Here is a 20,062-nt window from a genome sequence, read left to right on the forward strand (position 1 = left end):
GTCCATCCTTTGTACAGAACAGGAGGTGGGTGAAGGTGCAGAGATTGGCACCTGTTCCTGCCCACTCCCTGCTCAGCCCCTTGGCTCCCTGAGAGCCAGGAGTAGCCACAAGAGCTGCCTCTGGAAGGGACTGGCCCCTCCAGCCTGAAGGAGAGGGAAATGCTGCAGCTCATCCTGTTCAACAGCAGCCACGGGGAAAATAAAGATTGGGAGGGGATCTTGAGTGACTCTCCCAGAACAACCTCCAGCAGTGACCTCCAGGCCTCCCTAAAGTTTACTTTTTATTTTTTTTCATTGTCAACAAGAGAAAGAGTGGGAGAAATCTCACCACAAAGGTCTTGGGTAATTTGCTATTTTTCTCCCCTTGCAGAGCAGAAGGTTTGAGATGTGGCTTCCAAGGGTGTGATTTTAAATTAATGGAATCAAAGTCAAATGTTGTCAGTAGCTTAAAAACATTTATGAGAAGTTACCAATGAAATTCCAACCATTCCTCCAAGGTGTGGCCCTGAGAACATTTCTGCAAAGAATGAGAACTCTGAGGTGGGTGCTGAGCTCTGATCCCTTGGTGCCTGCAAACTCCAGCATCCCTGAACCCCTGACTCCTGTCCCACTGGCAGCACTTTCTGGAAGTGCTCCAGAGGCTACAGCCAAAGTCAGGATGGGCTTTTTGGCATGGCTGCTGGGCTGCTCCACATGGGATGTGGCACAAATGTGACTCTTGGTTCCTGTGCCAGAGGAGCCATGTGCAGAGCTGCACATGCCACTGCCAAATACCAGCCTCATGCAGGGAGCCCTTCCCTCTGGGGAACACAGGGTTAATTGCCCTGCTAATCACTCTGTTTCACTAATCAGTCCCTGCAGAGGGGTTCTGTTTGTTTTTCCAGGCTTATACATCCTCTACCCAGCGTTAATGGTGATTTATTTAAGAGGCAAATTTTTGATTTTGCTTTCTGGCATTTATTTTAAGGTTTGGTTTTTTGGGTGTTTTTTTCTTCACAGCAAACATAAAATCTGCTAAGATATTTCTCCTAGGAATTTTATTGAATCAGCAGGTCTATTCCCAATGTGAGTCCTTATTTCAGAGAATTCCCTGTATTCATGGAACCATGCTGCTGAGCCTTATGGACACCACAGGTCCTTAACAAAGAACACAACTGGGTTTTTAAAGGAGTAGAGGACACAGGACACTGGGGGACACTCTCAGGTATTGGGCCCCTCACAAGGCAGGCACTGAGGGGCTGGAGCGTGTCCAGGGAAGGGAACAGAGCTGGGAAGGGGCTGGAGCAGCAGGAGCAGCTGAGGGAGCTGGGAAAGGGGCTCAGCCTGGAGAAAAGGAGGCTCAGGGGGCCCTTGTGGCTCTGCACAACTCCCTGACAGGAGGGGACAGCCGGGGGGAGTTGGGCTCTGCTCCCAGGGAACAGGGACAGGAGGAGAGGGAACAGCCTCAGGCTGGGCCAGGGGAGGTCTAGGCTGGATATTGGGAATATTTCTTCATAGGAAGGGTGGCCAGGCACTGGCACAGCTGCCCAGGGCACTGATGGGATCCCCATCCCTGGAAGTGTTAAAATGTGTGGATGTGGCACTTGAGGGCCTGGTTTCATGGTGAACGTGGGTGGTACTGGGTTCCTGGCTGGATTTGATCTTTTCCAACCTGATCCATTCCATGACTCAGTGACTGACCCATGAACAAGGTAACTGTGCTCACTGGGCTGCCCTTGAGTGGCAGCTGCCCTGAGCAGCAGCACAGAAAAGAGAGGTGCCCTGAGGAGGGCAGGAGCTGCTCCTTACCTGTCCAGCAGAGAGCCCAGCGAGGTGACAGCGCTGTCCCACTGTGCTGCCAGCACCAGGCACAACCCATCCTTCAACAGGGAGCACTGCAAGAGAGGGAGAACAGAGCTTTGGTGCTGCTCTGCACTTGAACAAGTCTCTAAGTCTGCCTGATGGGTGAGGAAGAGGAGGCAGAGATCCTTCCAGGCAGAGCCAGTGCCATGGCTGAGCTGTGATCCCCAGAGCCCACCGGTGCTGCTGCTGCCCTCAGAATGAAAACCAGCAGTGTCTGGCTGTGTTATTCAGTCCCTAGCTCTGCTGGAAGCAGGAACACCAATCCAGGTAAATACTGAGATACTGCAGCAGAAACACTCGTTACTTGGAGCAGCCCATCTCCCTTCTAGAGGGAGAGCAAAGGCTGTAACATTCACCTTTGGCTCAGCAGTGACAGATCCTTCTGGAAACACGCCAGCTCTGCCAGGGCCATTTATCTCTGGCAGGAGGAAGGAGGGATGGCTCTGCTCCCCCAGCACGGATTTGTCCTTCCTAGAGAGCTGTGCACATTCCATGTGCAGAGGGATGGATCCTCAGGGGATTCAGGGGACAGGCAAGCAGTGCTTACACTAATTGGCTGCTAGATGTAATTGCTGTTCCATACAGATGTACTTCAAAGGGATGCTGTCAGTTTTAAAAAGCACAACCTGAAAAGATCTTACATGTTCCTATTACAGATAACACCCAAGACTTAGAGCTGAGAGCTGGAAGCCCAAATGTTTGTGTTTTGTGAAGGGCCTGCTGTGGTCTGACAGCCCTCAGGTGACTCTTGGTTTGCTACTGCCACTGTAATTACTTTTCCCCCTTGTTTACCCTGCTGCTGACAGCACTTTCCTGCACATTCCACCTCCCAGCTTTGCCCAGGCAAGGTTCCTGACTGGGTGGGTTTCTCCTACACCAAGAGGAAAGCAGTCTGGGCCTGGTATTGTGTTGCTGTGGAGCAATGTCAGCTCAGGCCAGCAGCACATCCTGTGTCCAAACTTCAGGCTGGGCTGGACCTACTGAGAGCTACAGAATGGCCTGGGTGGGAAGGGACCTCCAAACCCATCCAGTGCCACCCCTGCCATGGCAGGGACACCTTCCACTGTCCCACTTGGACACTTCCAGGGATCCAGGGGCAGCCACAGCTTCTCTGGGCACCCTGTGCCAGGGCCTGCCCACCCTCCCAGGGAACAATTCCTTCCCAATATCCCATCCATCCCTGCCCTCTGCCAGGGGAAGCCATTCCTTGTGTCCTGTCCCTCCATCCCTTGTAAATAGTCTCTCCCAACTTGTAGCTCCATCACATAAAGGCTACATTTAGGTCACCCCAAAGCCTTTTCTTCTCCTGGTGAACAATCACAATTCCCTCAGCCTCTCCTCACAGCAGAGCTGCTCCATCCCTCTGATCATCCTGGTGCCTCCCCTGGACTGGCTCCAGCAGCTCCAGGTCCTTCCTGTGCTGGGAACCCCAGAGCTGGAGGCAACACTGCAGGTGGGAAATCTGCCTCAGGCTCCAGGACACAGGCCAAGAAGAAGAAGAGGAAGGGTTTTTAGCATTGTAGAAGAGGATTAAAGGGGTGTGATTACAGAGAGGGAAATAGGAACTGTATTTATATGGAGAAACAAGACAGGAGACAGCAGCAGCACACAGAACAAGGGGATGGCTGACTGGAATGAAACATTCAATGAATGAGTGATGGATAGGCCATTCCCATGGGATGGTGCTGAGGGCTCCCAGGGATGCAGGAACTCCAGGAAGTGTCCCCAGTGCCCACATTACTCACCAGAGGTGCCAGGGCTCAGAGGCAGTGTTGCAATCGTGCCACCAAAGCCTCGGGGCAGCACACCAGAGCAAGGCATTACAAGGCTCTTCTTTTATGCTGAGGAAGCAAAGCCCAGCTCCAGCTGTTCCATACCTTTGCTGCAACACTGCCCTTGGCCCTGCTGAGCATCTGGGAGATGCAGAGAGCCTGAGGTGAGTCCAGCACAGCCAGGCGAGCTCCAGTCACCACAAAGCCGCTGCCCACGAGCTCCTCCAGCAGCTCCACGTACGGGGGGGGCTCCGAACCCTGCAGGATTATCCCAGGCAGCACCAGGCAGGTGCTTTGGCAGAGCTTCTCCAGCAATGCCTGATCTGATGGCAAAAGAACAAAACACTTATTTGGTCTCTCCCCCAGCACCTCTGAGCCCTCTCAGTGCCTCTGTGTGGCACAGACACGTCCGGGGCAGTCAGAGGCACTGTGGGGTTGGGATGTGCCCTGGGATCTGTCCTGGGATCTCTCCTGGGCTGTGCCCTGGGATGTGCTCTGGTATCTGTCCTGGGATCTGTCCTGGGATCTGTCCTGGGCTGTGCCTGGGCTGTGCCCTGGGATGTGCCCTGGGATCTCTCCTGGGCTGTGCCCTGGGATCTGTCCTGGGATCTCTCCTGGGCTGTGCCCTGGGATGTGCCCTGGGCTGTGCCCTGGGATGTGCCATTGGGATGTGCTCTGGTATCTGTCCTGGGATGTGCCCTGGGATGTGCTCTGGTATCTGTCCTGGGATGTGCCCTGGGATCTGTCCTGGGATGTGCCCTGGGATGTGCCCTGGGATGTGCCCTGGGCTCTCTCCTGGGCTGTGCCCTGGGATCTCTCCTGGGCTGTGCCCTGGGATCTCTCCTGGGCTGTGCCCTGGGCTGTGCCTGGGCTGTGCCCTGGGCTCTCTCCTGGGCTGTGCCCTGGGATGCTCATCCTGAGCTGCTGCATGCCTTTGTGTCCCTGTCTGGAGATCACAAGACAGCAGGAGTGACCCCATTTCAGGAGTCAGACAAGGACAGCTGCTGGTTTGCTACAGGAGATACTATTCCATTTTCATTTTTTCCAAGCAGAGAAAGCTGCTAATCCAGCTGCTTTTATAATCCCAAATGTAATTCTGCTCAGCATACGTGAGGCTTAATGTACTTCATATTTTCCTCATGATAAATCTGTCTGTCCATTAGGCAGCAGCTTTGTGATAATTATTTGCTGGAAGGAGGTTTCCTTGTGTGCAAGAGCTTCCTCTAGTGTCCAAGATGAGCCCAGAACGTGAGTGATGTGTCTGCTTTGCTGGAGGCACTTACGAGATCGTGCCTGACAGTTCAGAGATCACGTGGACTTGCTTTTCCAGGGCAGTAACTCTTTGAAATACATTTTCTGAGACATAAACACATCAGGGCTGTACACTGCTTTCCTTTTTATTCTGCTTAGGCATCTTCAAAGCTAAGATATCCCCGTGCAGCAGGAAATTAGGGGCATGTATTTTGAGATTAGCTCCCGACACTGAGCCATGAAAAGCCTGCAGAATACCTGTGCTCTCTCCACAACAAGCCATTTTGTTATTTTATTTGATGCAATCTCTTCTACAAATCTAGTGATTCACAGGAAACCTGCTCCTTTCCCAGTGTGCACTAAGATGATGGGAAAACATCCTTTCCAAATCCCTTGGGACAAATCCTCCTTCAGGGACCCCTTGCACAAAAGTGACTTGGTGTTCACCCCAGGAGCAGAGGACTTGATTTACCACACCCTCCTTGCACTTCTGCACCTGCTGGTGTGTGACCAATGCCCCCCCAAAGTCCTGTGTCAGGCAGGGCTGGGTGATTCTGTCATTTTTTATCCTGCTGCTCTCCCAGCCACAACAATCCTGTGGTTGCACTGCTGGGATTAAGGACTGCAGTGATCAGGTGTAGCACAGGAACATTCTCTGAGCTGCCCACATCAGTCACATCAGAACTGAAGCTACAGGAATGGGAGCAGCCTGGTCCTAAACAATTCTGTTCCCCAGGGAGCACCACAGTGATGCTTCACCTGGTCCCTGCTTGTTTATAAAGGCTTGGGATCAATCCACAACATCCCAAGGTGGGAGCATCCCCTCGTGTCAGTGCCATCTCCTGCCCCTGCTGCACAGCTGTGTTTACACATGTCTATCAAGTCAAATCAGCAGGAAAGGCCCTGAGAAGCTGCTGCTTCCCAGGAAGTGTCAGCCTGGCTGAGGCTTCACTCCCAATCAAAGTCAGCCTGGCCATAGCTGGGAGCTGTTTGGAGCTGGCAGCTGCTCAGCAGCAGTGGGAGCTGAAGGAGCTCTCAGCCCAGCTCAGGAGAGGCCTCTGGCCACGCTGCCAGCAGCACTCCCTGCACCAAGTGATATTTATCTACTCAGAGCACAGAACAGCTCACACTGCCCAGCCCTCCGCTCCTGCCTGTCCAGGGGAGGCTCTGAATGGACACCAACCACCAGGGTTGTGCTGAGACACCTGGGAAGGGTTCAGAGAGGAACATGTGCTGGTCTGACAGCAGCTGTGTTGTCAGTGCTTGTTCTGCTGCTGCTGCTGTTAAGGTCAGCTCTCGTGGGCAGCTGTGTGTAAAAAACCCCTGAAGTGCTGGCAGATGAACAGTTAAAGGCTGGACTTCCCTGGAGCTGCTCTCTGCAGCTCAGAGCTGTCTCTCCCTTCTGAGAGGACATCAATACCCACTCTTGCTGACACCAGATGGTTTGTCTTGCTGTCCAATTAATCAATAGCAGTCCCAATCTCTAAGAGGAGTTACATTTCCTTACCAGGACTGCCTGGCTGCTCGGAGCCCAGGACACTGGGATGTCTCCCCGGGTCACGGGTTAGGATCTTGCGCTGCTTCCTGACTCCCAGGCTGAGGATGGGGTCATGTTTCAGGTTATGGATCTGCGGGAGGGAAGGGAGGGAAGGAGAGAGAAGCAAGTCATGTGAACACATTACCTAATGAGGAGAGATAACACTCCTCAAGTACTGATCCAGGCAAGCTGTAAAGCTTTTGTTGCTGTCGTGTATTTCTGTAATTGCCAGCCTAGAAAACACCTGCTTGTCTGGAGATACAAGAACATTTTGCATGCATTCTTCTTTTTAATTGAGGCTTAATTCAGTGCAGCATCTCATCATCCTTTGCAAGGTCCCATATCCAGACACATCATTCTAAGGTCTCTGCTCTCAGCTTTTCAAGGCCAGGAGCTCAAACCAGACCTGTGAGAGTGTGACAGCTTTACCCAGTGCCACGCTGGGGTGTAGCAGCTCCCTGTGTCCCTGAAGGAACTGGCACAGCCAGGATGCCCAGCACTGAGCTGCTCACCCACATGAGATGTGGCCATTTCCAGAGCTAATCTCCTGACAAGACCATCTCAGCTGGATCACCTCTGGGCCACAGCAAAGCTCAAACATTTCCATGCCTTGGCTGAGCACATCCCAATCCTTTTCACATCATCAGCCATCCCATCCCTGAATGACACAGAGCAGGTAAAAAAGCAGCTCCTGGGTCAAGCGTGGTTTAGCAGTCAGGGTGAGGCTGCTGTCCCTGCTTCCAAAGCTGTGTTGATCATTTAGGAGCACCAGCCCTGAGCCCTCCCAAATTTACAGCAGAGCTTGCTGAACAAACAGATCTGCAGCAGCTCTTCCCCACCGAGGCTGCTGGGTCAGTGCAGAGGGAGGAACATCCCCAGAATCAGCTCAGGAAACACATCCAGAGCTGCATTATCTAAAGCACAATAGGAGAGAAATCACGGGATAGCAGGGCCAAAGCTGCTGCTCTGGCACAGCAGGATAAAGCTCAGGAAAGGGCAGATTCCTACCTCCTGTTCCTGCCCTGTCTGACACTGGGCACAGCACAGCCCTTCTGGGAAAAACAGCTTCACATCCCGGACAGCCATTGGATAGGATCTGGAGCCTGAGAGATAAATACAATGAGAAGATTCTCTCAGGCCATGAATTAAACATTCTCTAGACTCACACTCATCTTTTGGAGAGATTGATGATGTGCAACTCACTGCAGTAATTGCTTTAAAGGCCAGCTGTTCTGTACAGTAATAGCAAACATTTTAAACCATTATATTTAGAATAATTCCACTGCATCCTTGGTATTTTGATTCTGTCCTACTATCACTCAGCAGCCTCCTCGTGTAAACAAGACTCCTTCTATTTCCTAACAGAGGAGCTGAGGGAATGTTAAGGAGGCTGTGAAACCTTCCAATTCCAGCTCTAAATCTGTTGTTCCCTTGCTTCTGGATCACACCAGGCTGCCCTCACTGAAGGGGGAGAGCTACTGGTTAGTAAAACAAATGTACTTAGGAACAATAATGTAGGTTCCACATATGCTGGGAACTCTGACTGACCATGAAAACCAGAATTAGAACGAGGCATTGCTGATGAAAGTCCATTTTTCTGTTCACCTCTGGCCAAGAAAGGTAAACTGAGACTGGAACAGTCAGAGAAATGACATGAGGATGACTGGGGAAATGGAGAATCATCTAAAGAGTTAAACCAGACCTTGGCTTGTTTGACCCAACACGACCCACAGCTGAGAAACAAATCTGGTTTCTGATAAATACTTCAGGGTAGAAAAGGTCAGAGGTGTAAAAAGAGCTACTTAAAATAAAGTCCAGATAATGGCACAGGAATAAATGGGCACAAAGTATATGTGGCTATATTTAAGTTTGAAAATGTAAGAAGATTTTTAGGTCTCAAAGCTCTGTGACATCCATCCAGTTGGGGTGGGTGCTTATGGAAGGAAAAACGTGATGGGGCTGTCTGTGAGGGAATTAACTGAACTCAGTGACTCCAGAGGTCCCTCCAGGCTTAGCAGCTGAATATTTCCCTATAAAGCAACAGTGTTATAAAGCATTCCTCAGAATGTTTGGAGATTTGTGGATGGAAAATATTAGAGAGGGAAAAGCTATTTCTATTGGAGTTTAGCTAGATTGTCAGTGTGCTGGCACAGACCCATGGTCGTGGGATACAAATATCCTCTGAAATATTAGCACCTTTGAGGCTACTCATTCAAAGGATCCCACCTGAGAGCACTCAGCCCTGTTGGAGCTCCATAATTCCAGGTTTTGTATAGCCCTTAAGGCAGCAGTTTACAATCCTGAGGTTGTGTAAATCCCAGGGTATGAGCTGGGCTCGATCCTTTCCATGCCTCCACACCAAACCTTCTGTGCTTCCCTTATTTGTGGCATTACAGAGAACACAAACACTCCCCAAATGAGCATTTTATCCTCACTTTGCTCAAGGTACAAGACAGTGTAGGGTGCACATGTAAGAGCTCTTTGGATGCAAGAAAAAGTACAATCCAATGCCTTCCCAAGCCCCAGAAGAGATGAGAGGGTGCAGGTTCACCTTTGCAGCTGAGCCCCAGAGGATTAAAGCTGCATTTCTTGGTTCACCAGTTTCACTGGAACCCCATCTTCATCTAAATTGCATTTCCCCTGTCACTTTGGGAGGAAAAGTGAGAGCTTGCTCTGCTTCAGGCATTAACTGAAGTTCTTCCCCAGCTGGAGAAAAACTAGGAAAGCTTGGTGTTCCCTCCTAGGAAAGGAAGATGGGCTTGCACAGTCCCCCAGTTACTCACTGAAGGTTCTTCCAGTTTAACTTGTAGGTAAATGTTTCACCTGTGCTGGAGGACAAGCTCTGGGAGGTGCAGGGGGTTAGGAACACTCCTTTCCTTATGGATAGATGGCTCCAGAGCAGAGCAGCTGGGCCAGATCCATCAGGGTCAGCTACAGCTGCATCCCTGCTCCTGGAATGTGTGCAGGGAGGGCTTTGTGGGCCATTTGTGAATGAGCTCCCTGTACCTCCCAACAAAAATGGGATGAGACTCAGCTTCCCTTGCTCATTTTCACTGAGTTGTGCTGGGGATGCTCCAACTGTAGCAAACATCTGAAATTTGGGATATTTATTAGCCATTGTTAGCCATGACTGAGGAGTTTCAGAGCAATCTGGATACACAATCCATTCATCTCAAGAGCAAGAGAAGCAGGGGCTGACAATGGAAAAGCATTGGAGAGCCCTGAGCACTTTTTTTGTGTAAGTAGATCCTGCTCTTCAGTCACTCCCAAATGCTGTGGGATCCTGTGGGATCATGCTGAGAGATCTCTCCTGCCTGAGTCCAGGTCCTCAGGGTTAAAGAAGGTCCTGCAGCAAGGGGTTAGTTCTCCTTCCCAAGCTGTGGCTCCTTCACTCCCTGCCAGCTCTCAGCAGCCCACTCAATATGGATGAAAAGGGGAGTGATTTCACAGCCCAGGGTGCAATGGGAAGAGCCAAATAATCCAATGGATCTTGTCAGGAAAGTTCTTCTCAGTGCCTGCCAGCTCACCTGAGTTTACAGAATTTATCACTTTATTGTTTTTATATTCCTTTAAGTATTGGTGCAAAATCAGTGAAACACTGAGGAGAAACACAGGCAGGGAGCTAACCACACTTAATTCCATGTGAATTTTGGAATTACATCCTTCCTTCCTTGTGGCAATAATGTTGGGGTCTCCACAGGCTGCTCTCTCCAGGGATAATTCCCATTTTCCCATCCTTCACCCCCACCACACACACTCTGCAACATCCCTGTGCTTCCCTGCTGGCAGAGGAGCTGGGATGGTTCAGCATTCCAAGGATGCTGACTTGTGCCTCTGCCCATGTGCCAGCTGGAAAGAGCCTTTCCAGATGAGAAGCAGCTGAGTTTCCCTCAGCTTGCCTCAGCCAGAGCAGGTTTGGATCTCCTCTCTCCAGGCAGCCATCAGCATTGTGAGATGTGACAGGAACTCAGGGTCCTGCAGTCTTTGTGGAATCTTGGAATTGGCCAATGGGTAATGGAGACATCAGGAAGGGACACACAAGCAGGGAAGACAGATGGGTTCTTGGGGATAATTCCAAATTAACCAAACTAAAAGTACAAAATGACCAAGAAGGGAAGAGATCAAAGGAAATCTGTTCTGATAAAACCAGAGCTAAGGCTGCTCTGGGAAGAACCCTTTTGGAATATATCTTGTGGGGGAATATTTCATTGCTTGAGACACACTCAGCTCAGCCACAAGAACACAGGGAAACCTTTCTAGGGGATAATGGTCTCCAGTGCTGGCTCTGTAGTGACAGTACAGGAGGGAACAATACATAAAATATTGTCTATTTGGAGTTTTCTTTTACAAAAACCTACCATAAAATCCATTCTGGACCGTGCTGGTGCCATACTGAGCCCTCCAGAGGCATGGATCCAGTGCTTGGGCCAGTTGAGGATCCTCTGGTCCCAGGAGATCCATCAGCTTCTTCACAGCATTGGGCCTCTGCAGGCACAGCACGAGGGCAGTGCCCGAGGTGAGGTAGGTACAGTGAGCTTCTACAGCAGCTGGATCCTGAGGAGAAATCAGAGGTGGAACAGGTTATGAGGAGCTGGTGAGCACTGGGAACATCCCAGCTTTCCTTTGGCTAGGAAGGAAAGTTGTGAGTAAGCAAACCTGCTGTTGCTCCTTGTTTTCTCTCCTCTTTAATACACTGCTGCTGTACTAAAGATTCCAAAACCTAGAGCTCAGACACCAAGCAGTTCCTGTGACATCCAGCAGGTCACAGGAGTGCTGCTCCTTCAGGGTGACATCCAGATCAGGGCACAAGCAAGAACAGCAGGGTCATAAATACTCTGGGATGAGGAAGCACATTTAATTCTTCAGCTGCTAGAAAAGGATGGATCACAAATGCCAGAGCTTTGCTTTTTGCATTCACAGAAGGCAACACCCCCTCCTGCTTTTCCTGAAGAGTAAATTCCAGACACTAGTCAGGATCAGGACTACAGAACTTTAAAGTAAGAAGGTCACCAGGGGCTGCAAGAAATCAGTTTGTTCTCCTGCCCTTTGCTCCACAGCAAATTTCTCCACCTTTGCTTCTTTTCCAAGCACACTCAACTCAGCCCAAGGCCACTCCTGAGCAGAGCTGTGAGGTCACAACACCCTGGGGTCATACACTGAGGAAGGATGAGAGGGAATGATGAGAAGCAGCCACTGCACTGGTGAGGAGAGGCTGCTCTGAGGGCTGGGGACAGACAGACAGACAGACTGACAGTTCTGGGACCCTGGGAAAGGCAGCAGAGCTGGGGGCAGGCGGGTGGCAGAGCTCTCTGGCCTTGCTGCCTGCTGTAATCAAGGAGAAGCTCGGGAAGCCAGGCCTGCTGCAGATGTCTGGGCTGAGCACAAGGTCAGGCTGCCCACAGCAGCTGCAGCTCTACATCCTCAATTCTCCATCTGAATAACATGGCTGGAGCATCCAGTTCTGCCTCTTCCTGCCCTTCCATCTGAATAATGTGGCAGGAACATCCAGCTGTGCCTCATCCTGCCCCTCCACCTAAATAACATGGCAGGAGCATCCAGTTCTCACTCCCCCTCCATCTGAACAAGGTGTCAGGAACATCCAGCTGTGCCTCCCTGCACCCCACAGGGCTGGATGTTCTCTCCAGCTTAAAAAACAAGGGCATTTCCAGCTCCCTGCCAGAATCAACCCATGGCTATTTACCCTTTTTTCCCAGTTTTTGAGGAAATAAAAACAAGAGGGGGGGGAGGGAAAACCACCATTTGATTCAGCTGAATCACGTCATTCACATAGATTTTAATTCCTCTATTTTTTAACCTTCTAAAAGCAGCAGAGGATATCAATTCTCAAGATGAAGCATTTCTAAAAGCAAATCCTATCAATTCATTTAAAAATATGGAGATAAAACACTTCAAGGCCTCCCTGCTTTTCAGTCACGTGCAACCATTCACTGCCTTTGACCCAAATCTTCTCACACTCGCCTGCCTCCTAAATTGCATCTCTGAGAAGTAGGTTATGAATTGACAACCACAGGCTCAAGCCTGATATTCCCCCCTCGATTTGCAAAGGCAAAATATTCCATGAGAAAGCCCCCTGTGCTTAAACTGGTGATTTGATTATTTAATTATCATTTAATAATTGCTTGAATTGGTAATTTAGGGGCTGGGTGTGGTGTTTGTCAATGCTCCTGCCCCGTGCATCTCTCGGGGGCTCTCTGGTGACAAGAGCTCTGCTTGCATGAGGATGAAGAATTTCAGCTTGTCACAGTGTACTGAGAAATGGTGACATTCATTCAGTTCTGTATAATACAAAATAATCCCTTCCTGCTTGAAAATTTTTGTTAGTTAAAAAAAAAATTATTTAATCAATCCACTTTTTTTTATGGGTTTTCTCTTTGGGAATGAAAAAACAGTGATGTTTTTCATGACAACTTTCAAAAGGACTGATCAAACATATCAATATTCATCCAGGTTGGAAACAGCTGCAAAGAATACATTCAGTTTCTGTTAAACTGACCAGAATAAATGAAAGTATTTTGTTTCAGAGCTTCTAACCAGTGATTTTAGATCTAAATAACAAAACCCTTCTGTCTTCTGGTTGTTCCCCAGCAAATCCACGGGCCTGGGGTTGAAGATGATGTTGTTTCTAGTGGTTACTGATGGTGTCAGGGAGCTTCTGGCAGCTCCTCTTACTCCTCACACACGCTCCAGACTCCACCAGGGCAGTGCTGCCTTCATTCCCTCCATTCCCATCCTGTCTCCCTGTCCTTGTGCAGCCCTGCTGGGGCTGCCCCTGTGCAGCTGCCTGGAATTAAGGGAGTGATTTGGTTGAGAGGAAGTTCCAGCTGTGCTGTTTTGGGAGGACTAACAGGATTAAAGAGCAGCCGAGATCTCCGGCTGCCTTCAGCGCTGGAATGCCAGGATGGGGCTGGAGGGAAGCGTGGGGTTACTGAGTCCAGTGACCTGCTACTGCAGGCAACCAGAGCAGGTAATCCTCCACAGAGACATCAGGGCCCACTGGAAAGATAAAGCCCAACCGGCTGGATGTGCTGGATGAGCAGTGAAGGGAGATCTGAGCTCCCTGGGCAGAATCCCCCGGGAACGGGCGCTCCTCGCTGGCTCAACACCAGCAGCTCACGCTGGAAGCTGGGGAGACAATGTCAGCTCTTTTACATGACCTTTATTTTCTGTAATCACTATTAAACTGTGAATAAAACATCTTGTTGTGGCTCCTGTGATATGATAACCTCAGCAAAGAGCAGAGCAGCTGTTTTTTTCTCGTGCTCCAAAGGCCACACGCCGCTCCGAGCTCGGGGGGACTATTTCAGTTGGAAAAGCAATCACGGAGCTGAGCTCGTGCTGCCAAGGATATTTGTCAAGTGCATGTAAATAATACATTAGAAAGGAAAAGGAGATGTGAGGTTGTCTTGCTGGCAGTGAATAAACCCAGATTTGATCTCAAGTGCTATGTACACACAACAAACCAGCACATCCCAGTGCTTGGGGGTTCTCCAGAGATGGATTTTGGAGCAGGTAAAGTGAGAAAAAAGCCCTGGACAGAACTTCTAGAAGGGACAGACACACTGGCTCTATCTTCAACATGACATTTCATCATGGATCTTATCAATCCATATAAATATCTCCAAGGGTGTCAGGGGGTAGTGCCAGGCTCTTTCCAGCAGTGCTCAGCAACAGGACGAGCAGTGATGGTCAGAAACTGAAACACAAGAAATTCCACCTCCACCTGAGGAAGATATTCCTTCCATGGAGGATGGCAGAGCTGTGAAGATGTCTCTCTGGAGACATCCCAAACCCACCTGGATATATCCCTGTGTCACCTGCTCTGAGTGACCCTGCCCAGCAGGGGGGTGGCACTGGATGATCTCCAGAGGTCACTTCCAAACCCAACTGGGATTATCCCAGCTGGGATTCTGTGACCTGCTAAATGTCAGGGGTTGTGCCATAGGCTGAGGAGCAGATCCATCATGAACATTCCTCCCATCCAAATGCTGTTCATGGAACTGAGCTGGGAGAAACAGCCCAGCCCCCACGGCTGTCACTGAGCCACTTACCCACCGGATTTTCCAAATAACCAAGTCCCTGGAGCCTGCTGAGGCTTTTCAAAATCTCCCTACTTATCTTGGGAGCTCAGCCTTTCCCAGCCCTCCCCTGTGAGAGCCATTCCTGCTGTTCTGAAAGGAGCAGGGGCTCCTGGACAGCATTTCCCACTGTCTGCTCCCCCTAAGCAAAGGCAGACTGTTCTCTTTGCTTCCTCACTTTCAAACCCTGCTTTTCTCCTCATGAACAAAACCCCAACAGTCTGTAATTTTTATACTCATTAATCACCAGCTCTTCAAGGCAACTGAATCAGTGCTCAACAGCTGCTCTGGTGTGTTGGAGAACTCCAAAATCAAGGAAATTTTCAGGAAGCAACCTCTCCTCGCATTTACCCCACATGCATCTGCATTGCTTCCTGAGGATGTTTGGGGTTTTTTAAGATGTTTTCTGTTTCAGATGAACAAAAAGGCATTTTGTATTTAGTTCTGTGATTTAATAACATTGGGAAGTACATCAGCCCTGATGGCCACTGTATCTCTCTTGCCAGTGTAAATATTTAAAACTCAGATGTTTGTCCTCACTGCTACCATGCAGGTATTAATTGTTCCAGAGCACTGCCTTGGCATGTACCTGTTTTCTTCTGGAATCCTCTACCCAGAATTTCAAGGAGAACATGTTAGAAACTCTCCAAGCTTAACCCAAGTGCAACATCAATTATTTTTTATAAAGTCAAGTGGTTAAATGTCTTCAGAAAGCAATCAAATAACACAGATTGTTTTTCCCCAAGGGAAGTAAAAAAATAATAATCCAGCTCCCCTCAAATGCCCAGAGTTCAGTTCCCTGGCTTTCACAGCATTCTTACACTCTGGGTATGTCAGGTTGGGGAAAGAAAAGGTTTTTGATGCCATGAAAGAGCAGAAACAAACATCTATTTTTAGCTAATCAACCCCACAATGCCCTAAGATTTAAGAACCCTCTTTATTGCCTATTAGACATGAGCAAGGACAGTTTCCTCTCCTTGCAGGTGATTTTTCCAGCCTGGGTCCCAGGGTTCAGCTGTGTGTGCAGTGTAATCTCAGGTAACAGCACCCCAGAGATGTGCATTCATTCCCTGGCAGGGCAGGAGGCTTCCCCAGCTGTAAGCACATGGAATAAACCCAGGCACACGTGCTCCCTGTGCCCTACCTGGAATGACCTGGGACAGAGGACACCTGTTTGGCAGGGAAAGAGGAAGAGCTGAGCAGATTCCTTTGAGGTCTGTATTGCCCATTTCCTCCCCAAAGTTTCGTTTGGGAGAAAGCAGAGCTGTCTTTATGGCATGTGATAAAAGAAACCCCCAGCACTGAGCTCTCTTTGTGCTGATAAGGTACAGATCTGATTGTTCCATATAGCTCCCAGCAACAGCTCCAAAATCCCGGCTGGGAGCTGCTGGGGCTTTCAGGAATGGATTATCCACAGCTCATCATCCCTTTTCCCCCTCCCCAGGCACCACAGATCTGGTTCCCTTCACCAACCTGCTGCACCTCCCAGGGCAGGAGTGCGGAGGCAGCGGCCGCGTCCAGGTCCAGGTGTTTCATTCCGACCACGCTGAATTTTTCCAGGTGTAAATTCCGGAGGATCCTCGGCAACCCGCGGCTCCAGACACCGGGTTTGATGAGCAGCAGCGTGCACAGAACCTGTGCCCCTGGAACAAAGCAGGGTGAAACACAGTCAGGTCTGTTTGCTACCCCAGGCACACAGCTGGGGATGGGGGCAGCGGAAAGCTGGCAGGAAGTTCACAAAAACACCAACAAAACAAGTTCATAACAATCCTGGGCATACAGGATCATTTATTTATTTATTTGGGTTTGCTTTGCTGGGTTTTCAGATTAAAAATGTATATGAAACAGTCTAATCTTGGAGGTTTCTCCATCAAGGAAATCTGCTCCAGGTCCAAAAAGTTTTTGTGGCAGCTCTGTCGGATAAGGCTCAAACCTTTATATTACAGATTAATGTTTTAAGAGAGGTAAAATATTCCCTTTTACATTTTTCATGGGAATGGTGGTGAGTATGTGATGTAATCCTTGAGCAACTATTACATTCTTACTCTGGTGCTCTGTATATTTTAGAGCTCTGTTTCAGAGAGGGACTATCAACCCTGACAGGTCCCAATTAATGTCATAAACCACTAATTAACTGAATTGTCTTTACCAAAACTGACATTCCAGAAAAAACTTTCTGCTTCTGACACAGCTCTCCCAGCAGAGCTGCCAGGAAGGTGCAGCACTCTGAGGAACAGAAAACAAACAGGAGTAAGAAAGCTTTGCTGTCTGATGAAAATGGATTTAATGGTAGAAAAATACATAAATTCCATTTCTAAATGACAGCATTTTCAAATTTTTAGTCTTGCTAAAGTACTTGCTACTAAGAGTATAGTTAATATTTTATCCTTATAACATCTTTTGGAGATTTATTGGCAAATGCAGTGTCAGAACCAGTCTGAGAAGCCCAGGAACTGCTGGTGCTGAACCACATCAATCAGCATGAGCACAGGGGAGCATCCTACAGGCTGCTAAAGCTGATCTGTTTGGGTACCAAAATGTCATTTTCTGTTTCCTGTACACCCCAGTACTAATTACACAGATGTCAGTGCAGCAAAGTAGCAATGAGGCTACCTGGAACTTAATGCTGTTATTTCCAGGTGACAAGCAGGACATGGCACAGAAACACAGGATCAAAAATCAAAATAAAAACCATAAGAAAGATGATTTCCTTCCCACTTGATAAGGAAACTTAATCTTTGTGCCACAGGCAGCCCTCCTGTTACAGATGTGCTGTTTCCTCACATCATTCCTGAACAGGAAGGGTTCCATAGCAACAGCCTGGAAGTGCAGGAAGCTGCTGGGCTCCACCTCAGCAACCTCACCTGTGTGTGTTATGTAAGCACTCAGTGGCCTCCAGATGTTTTCCTCACCATCTGCCACGTTTTTGGGCAGATATTCTCATTTTTCTGCTGTGTGAGTCACTACCTGCTGCATGTTTAGGGACTTTAGACACTTCAGGATGATTTCCAGCTTGGTTTGGTCAAAGACACCTTGTGACTCACAGCTGCCTTTCTCTCCTCAGCAATTATAAGTAACAAGAATTAGAGAAAATACCACTAATTACCAATGGAACAATCTCTGCTGATCATGAATTACCAGAGTTACCTGTTTGGCAATGCTCAAACCTGTCTGATTTCCAGTTCTGGCTGCTCAGAGCCTTTCCCGGTCTTTATTACATTTCCCTACTTTGAAATATTTTTAGATCCATTCCTCACAATCCTTTCCTTTTTGCCTCCCCATAAAATTATTACATAGGTTTTGATTTCATAGCTTAACAGTGAAAATAGAGTTTAGTTTATATGCTATTTATAGGTTATTGTTCAGATAGGTGTGACTTCAAATAAGTGGGAGCTCAAGACAAGCAGATCCCACCACATCTCCTGGCATGCTCAGGGTGCATCACTGCCTGGATTCCAGCCTAAGGAAAATGCTGCTGTCATTCTTCTGCTTATTTTGGGCTGCTACATCCAGATGATTCAGTTCTACCAAGTCCTGGTCAAGCCACGTTTTTCCATTTGCTCTCCTCTCACCTGCTTGCAGGTAGGAAAACAGGGATTCTGCTTGGCACCTCCAGCTGTCACCCACTAAAGGAGAGAAGCAGATTTGAGTGAGTTCTGTGTGTTCTGAGACAATGTGAGAATTGTGCTATCACCTCTACATAAAGCAGCCAATATTACAGTGTGACACTGGCATTTTAGGGTGTTACACTGGGACATGGGTGGATTGATTCCAGATGTCCTGGGACACCCTGGAGGGTGTTTCCCCCTTCTCTGGTAATCCCAGGAGCACAGGCTGATCAGAACTGCAAGTCCTAAATCATGTTGGATCTTGGTTACTTTTTCTGGGATTTCAGGAGTGGTTAACAGTGATTTTAAACCCATCTGTGTTCCAAATATTCCAGTCAAGTCAGATGCTGCCCTGTTTCTGGTGTTCCCAGATCTCAGGTGTTTTGCTTGATGTTCTCTCAGAAACAAAGAAGTGCTGCTGATAAAACCTCCCTGGCATTCCCCAGGCAGCCAGGAGTGACTGCTCCAGTGGTTCTTCAGGAGAGCAGAGCAGGATGAAAGGAGTCTGGGGAATCAGAGATTAGTACAGAAGCCAATAGAAAAATGTTCTCTTCAGTCTAATGTAAAACCTGCAGTGACCTGGAGATGAGGAAAATTAAGGCACTTCAGGCACATGAGAATTGAGAAGTTATCTAGATCTAGGGCACAGTGAGGGGAATCCTGCATCAGATTGATAAATGACTTCCTTTTCCAATGACTGGCAAGTTTAGCCACTGTGACGTGCAAGGTAGATAAGAAAAAACTAAAATCTGTTTGTCAGAACAGAATTACCTTTTCTTCTTATTTGTATTTATAACTATCCAAATCCATGTATATCTATTTTCCAGGGTTATGTATCTGGAAGGTATTTAGCCAAAGTTGTTTTTTTCCTAATTCCTAATTTCCTCTTTCTCTTTCCACATCTTTGTTGCACTAATAAGAGCACAAATTGCAGGTGGAACCAGCCCTAAGGTCCTTGCCTTGTCTCATAACTTTTTAGCTCATCCTCCCAGCACAAGCTTTTTTCCTTAGTGCTGGGGTTATCTGAAAGGAATTTCAGGATGTGTGAATCCCATGGTGACCTGGCAGCACTGGGATGTAAATGACAGACATCTCACCTGAGACATAGGAAATTCACCTTCTGCTCTGATTTCACCCCTCTAAAACATGATGAAAATTGTCATTTCTGGGATCTACACCTGAAAAAGGCCGCTAAAGAGCTGACATTAATTACTTTTCCAGCTGACTTTCCACACCATTCCTCAGCAGGTCGTTCTCAGGACTGTGGAGAAGAGATGATGTGACAATACTCACACATTCCCCCAGCACTGGCCTTTCCTTCCCAATTGCCTGGGATTAGGATGTCTAACCAAGGGTTTACTAATCCCATTTCAATGGCTCTGACACAGGACATGCAGTTCTTTTCAATCTATTTAAGAGTCTAAAATAACTTGTTGTTTTTTTTCTTACCTGTGGTCTTCCCTTCAGTCCTGGAGCTCCTGCCAGGGGGTGGAAGGTATTTCATAGCAGGGCGGTGTTCAGGATCTGGAAAAGGAAGGACAGGTACTTTTATGGATTCACAGATGGGAAACCTTCACTGTCTGGGGCTGGAGGGTGACAAAGGTAATTTGATTTAGCAGGGCAGATGTTCAACCTGCTACAAAATATTGAAAAGCTGTTCTTGAGCAGGAGGCCTCTCCATTCCTCCCACAACAATAAAAACACAAATTAAAAATGGAATTACCTTATAAAAGAGATAGTGCAGGATGCTGAAGCTGTGCCTCAGCTGTGCTCCTTTGTTCCTCACAGTGGCTTTGGTGCACAAGGCTGGCATTGCCATTGCAACCTTCCTCAATAAACTGAGCTCACAGCTCTGCTTTCCTCTTACCTTGCCTTTTAGACACCACTTTGGGATGTCTGATGCCTTCTCTTCTGAAGGCTCCTCTTCTTGCTCACCAGTCTCACAGAGAACACCCC

The 20,062-nt window shown here is 48.4% G+C and overlaps 1 protein-coding gene across 15 annotated transcripts in view; it reads right to left on the reverse strand.

The window, feature by feature from the left end:
* DNAAF8 (dynein axonemal assembly factor 8) overlaps positions 1-20,062 on the reverse strand; it is an 88,231-nt gene that overhangs the window by 5,672 nt on the left and 62,497 nt on the right. For 10 of the 15 annotated variants that reach the window (XM_086854238.1, XM_086854241.1, XM_086854235.1 and 7 more), the window contains 8 exons: positions 19,556-19,630; positions 18,071-18,124; positions 15,972-16,141; positions 10,761-10,956; positions 7,411-7,505; positions 6,373-6,493; positions 3,720-3,937; positions 1,789-1,874 (listed from right to left, as the gene is read on the reverse strand). In XM_086854238.1, coding sequence (XP_086710364.1) covers positions 1,789-1,874; positions 3,720-3,937; positions 6,373-6,493; positions 7,411-7,505; positions 10,761-10,956; positions 15,972-16,141; positions 18,071-18,124; positions 19,556-19,630 — 1,015 coding nt within the window. Of the gene's footprint in view, positions 1-1,788; positions 1,875-3,587; positions 3,938-6,372; positions 6,494-7,410; positions 7,506-10,760; positions 10,957-15,971; positions 16,142-18,070; positions 18,125-19,555; positions 19,631-20,062 lie in introns of all 15 variants that reach the window. The other 5 variants (XR_015277316.1, XR_015277314.1, XR_015277317.1 and 2 more) reach the window with 1 other exon arrangement.

This window comes from Cyanistes caeruleus, chromosome 17 (genome assembly GCF_971803275.1).
Source record: "Cyanistes caeruleus chromosome 17, bCyaCae1.hap1.1, whole genome shotgun sequence".
Taxonomy (NCBI): Eukaryota; Metazoa; Chordata; class Aves; order Passeriformes; family Paridae; genus Cyanistes; species Cyanistes caeruleus.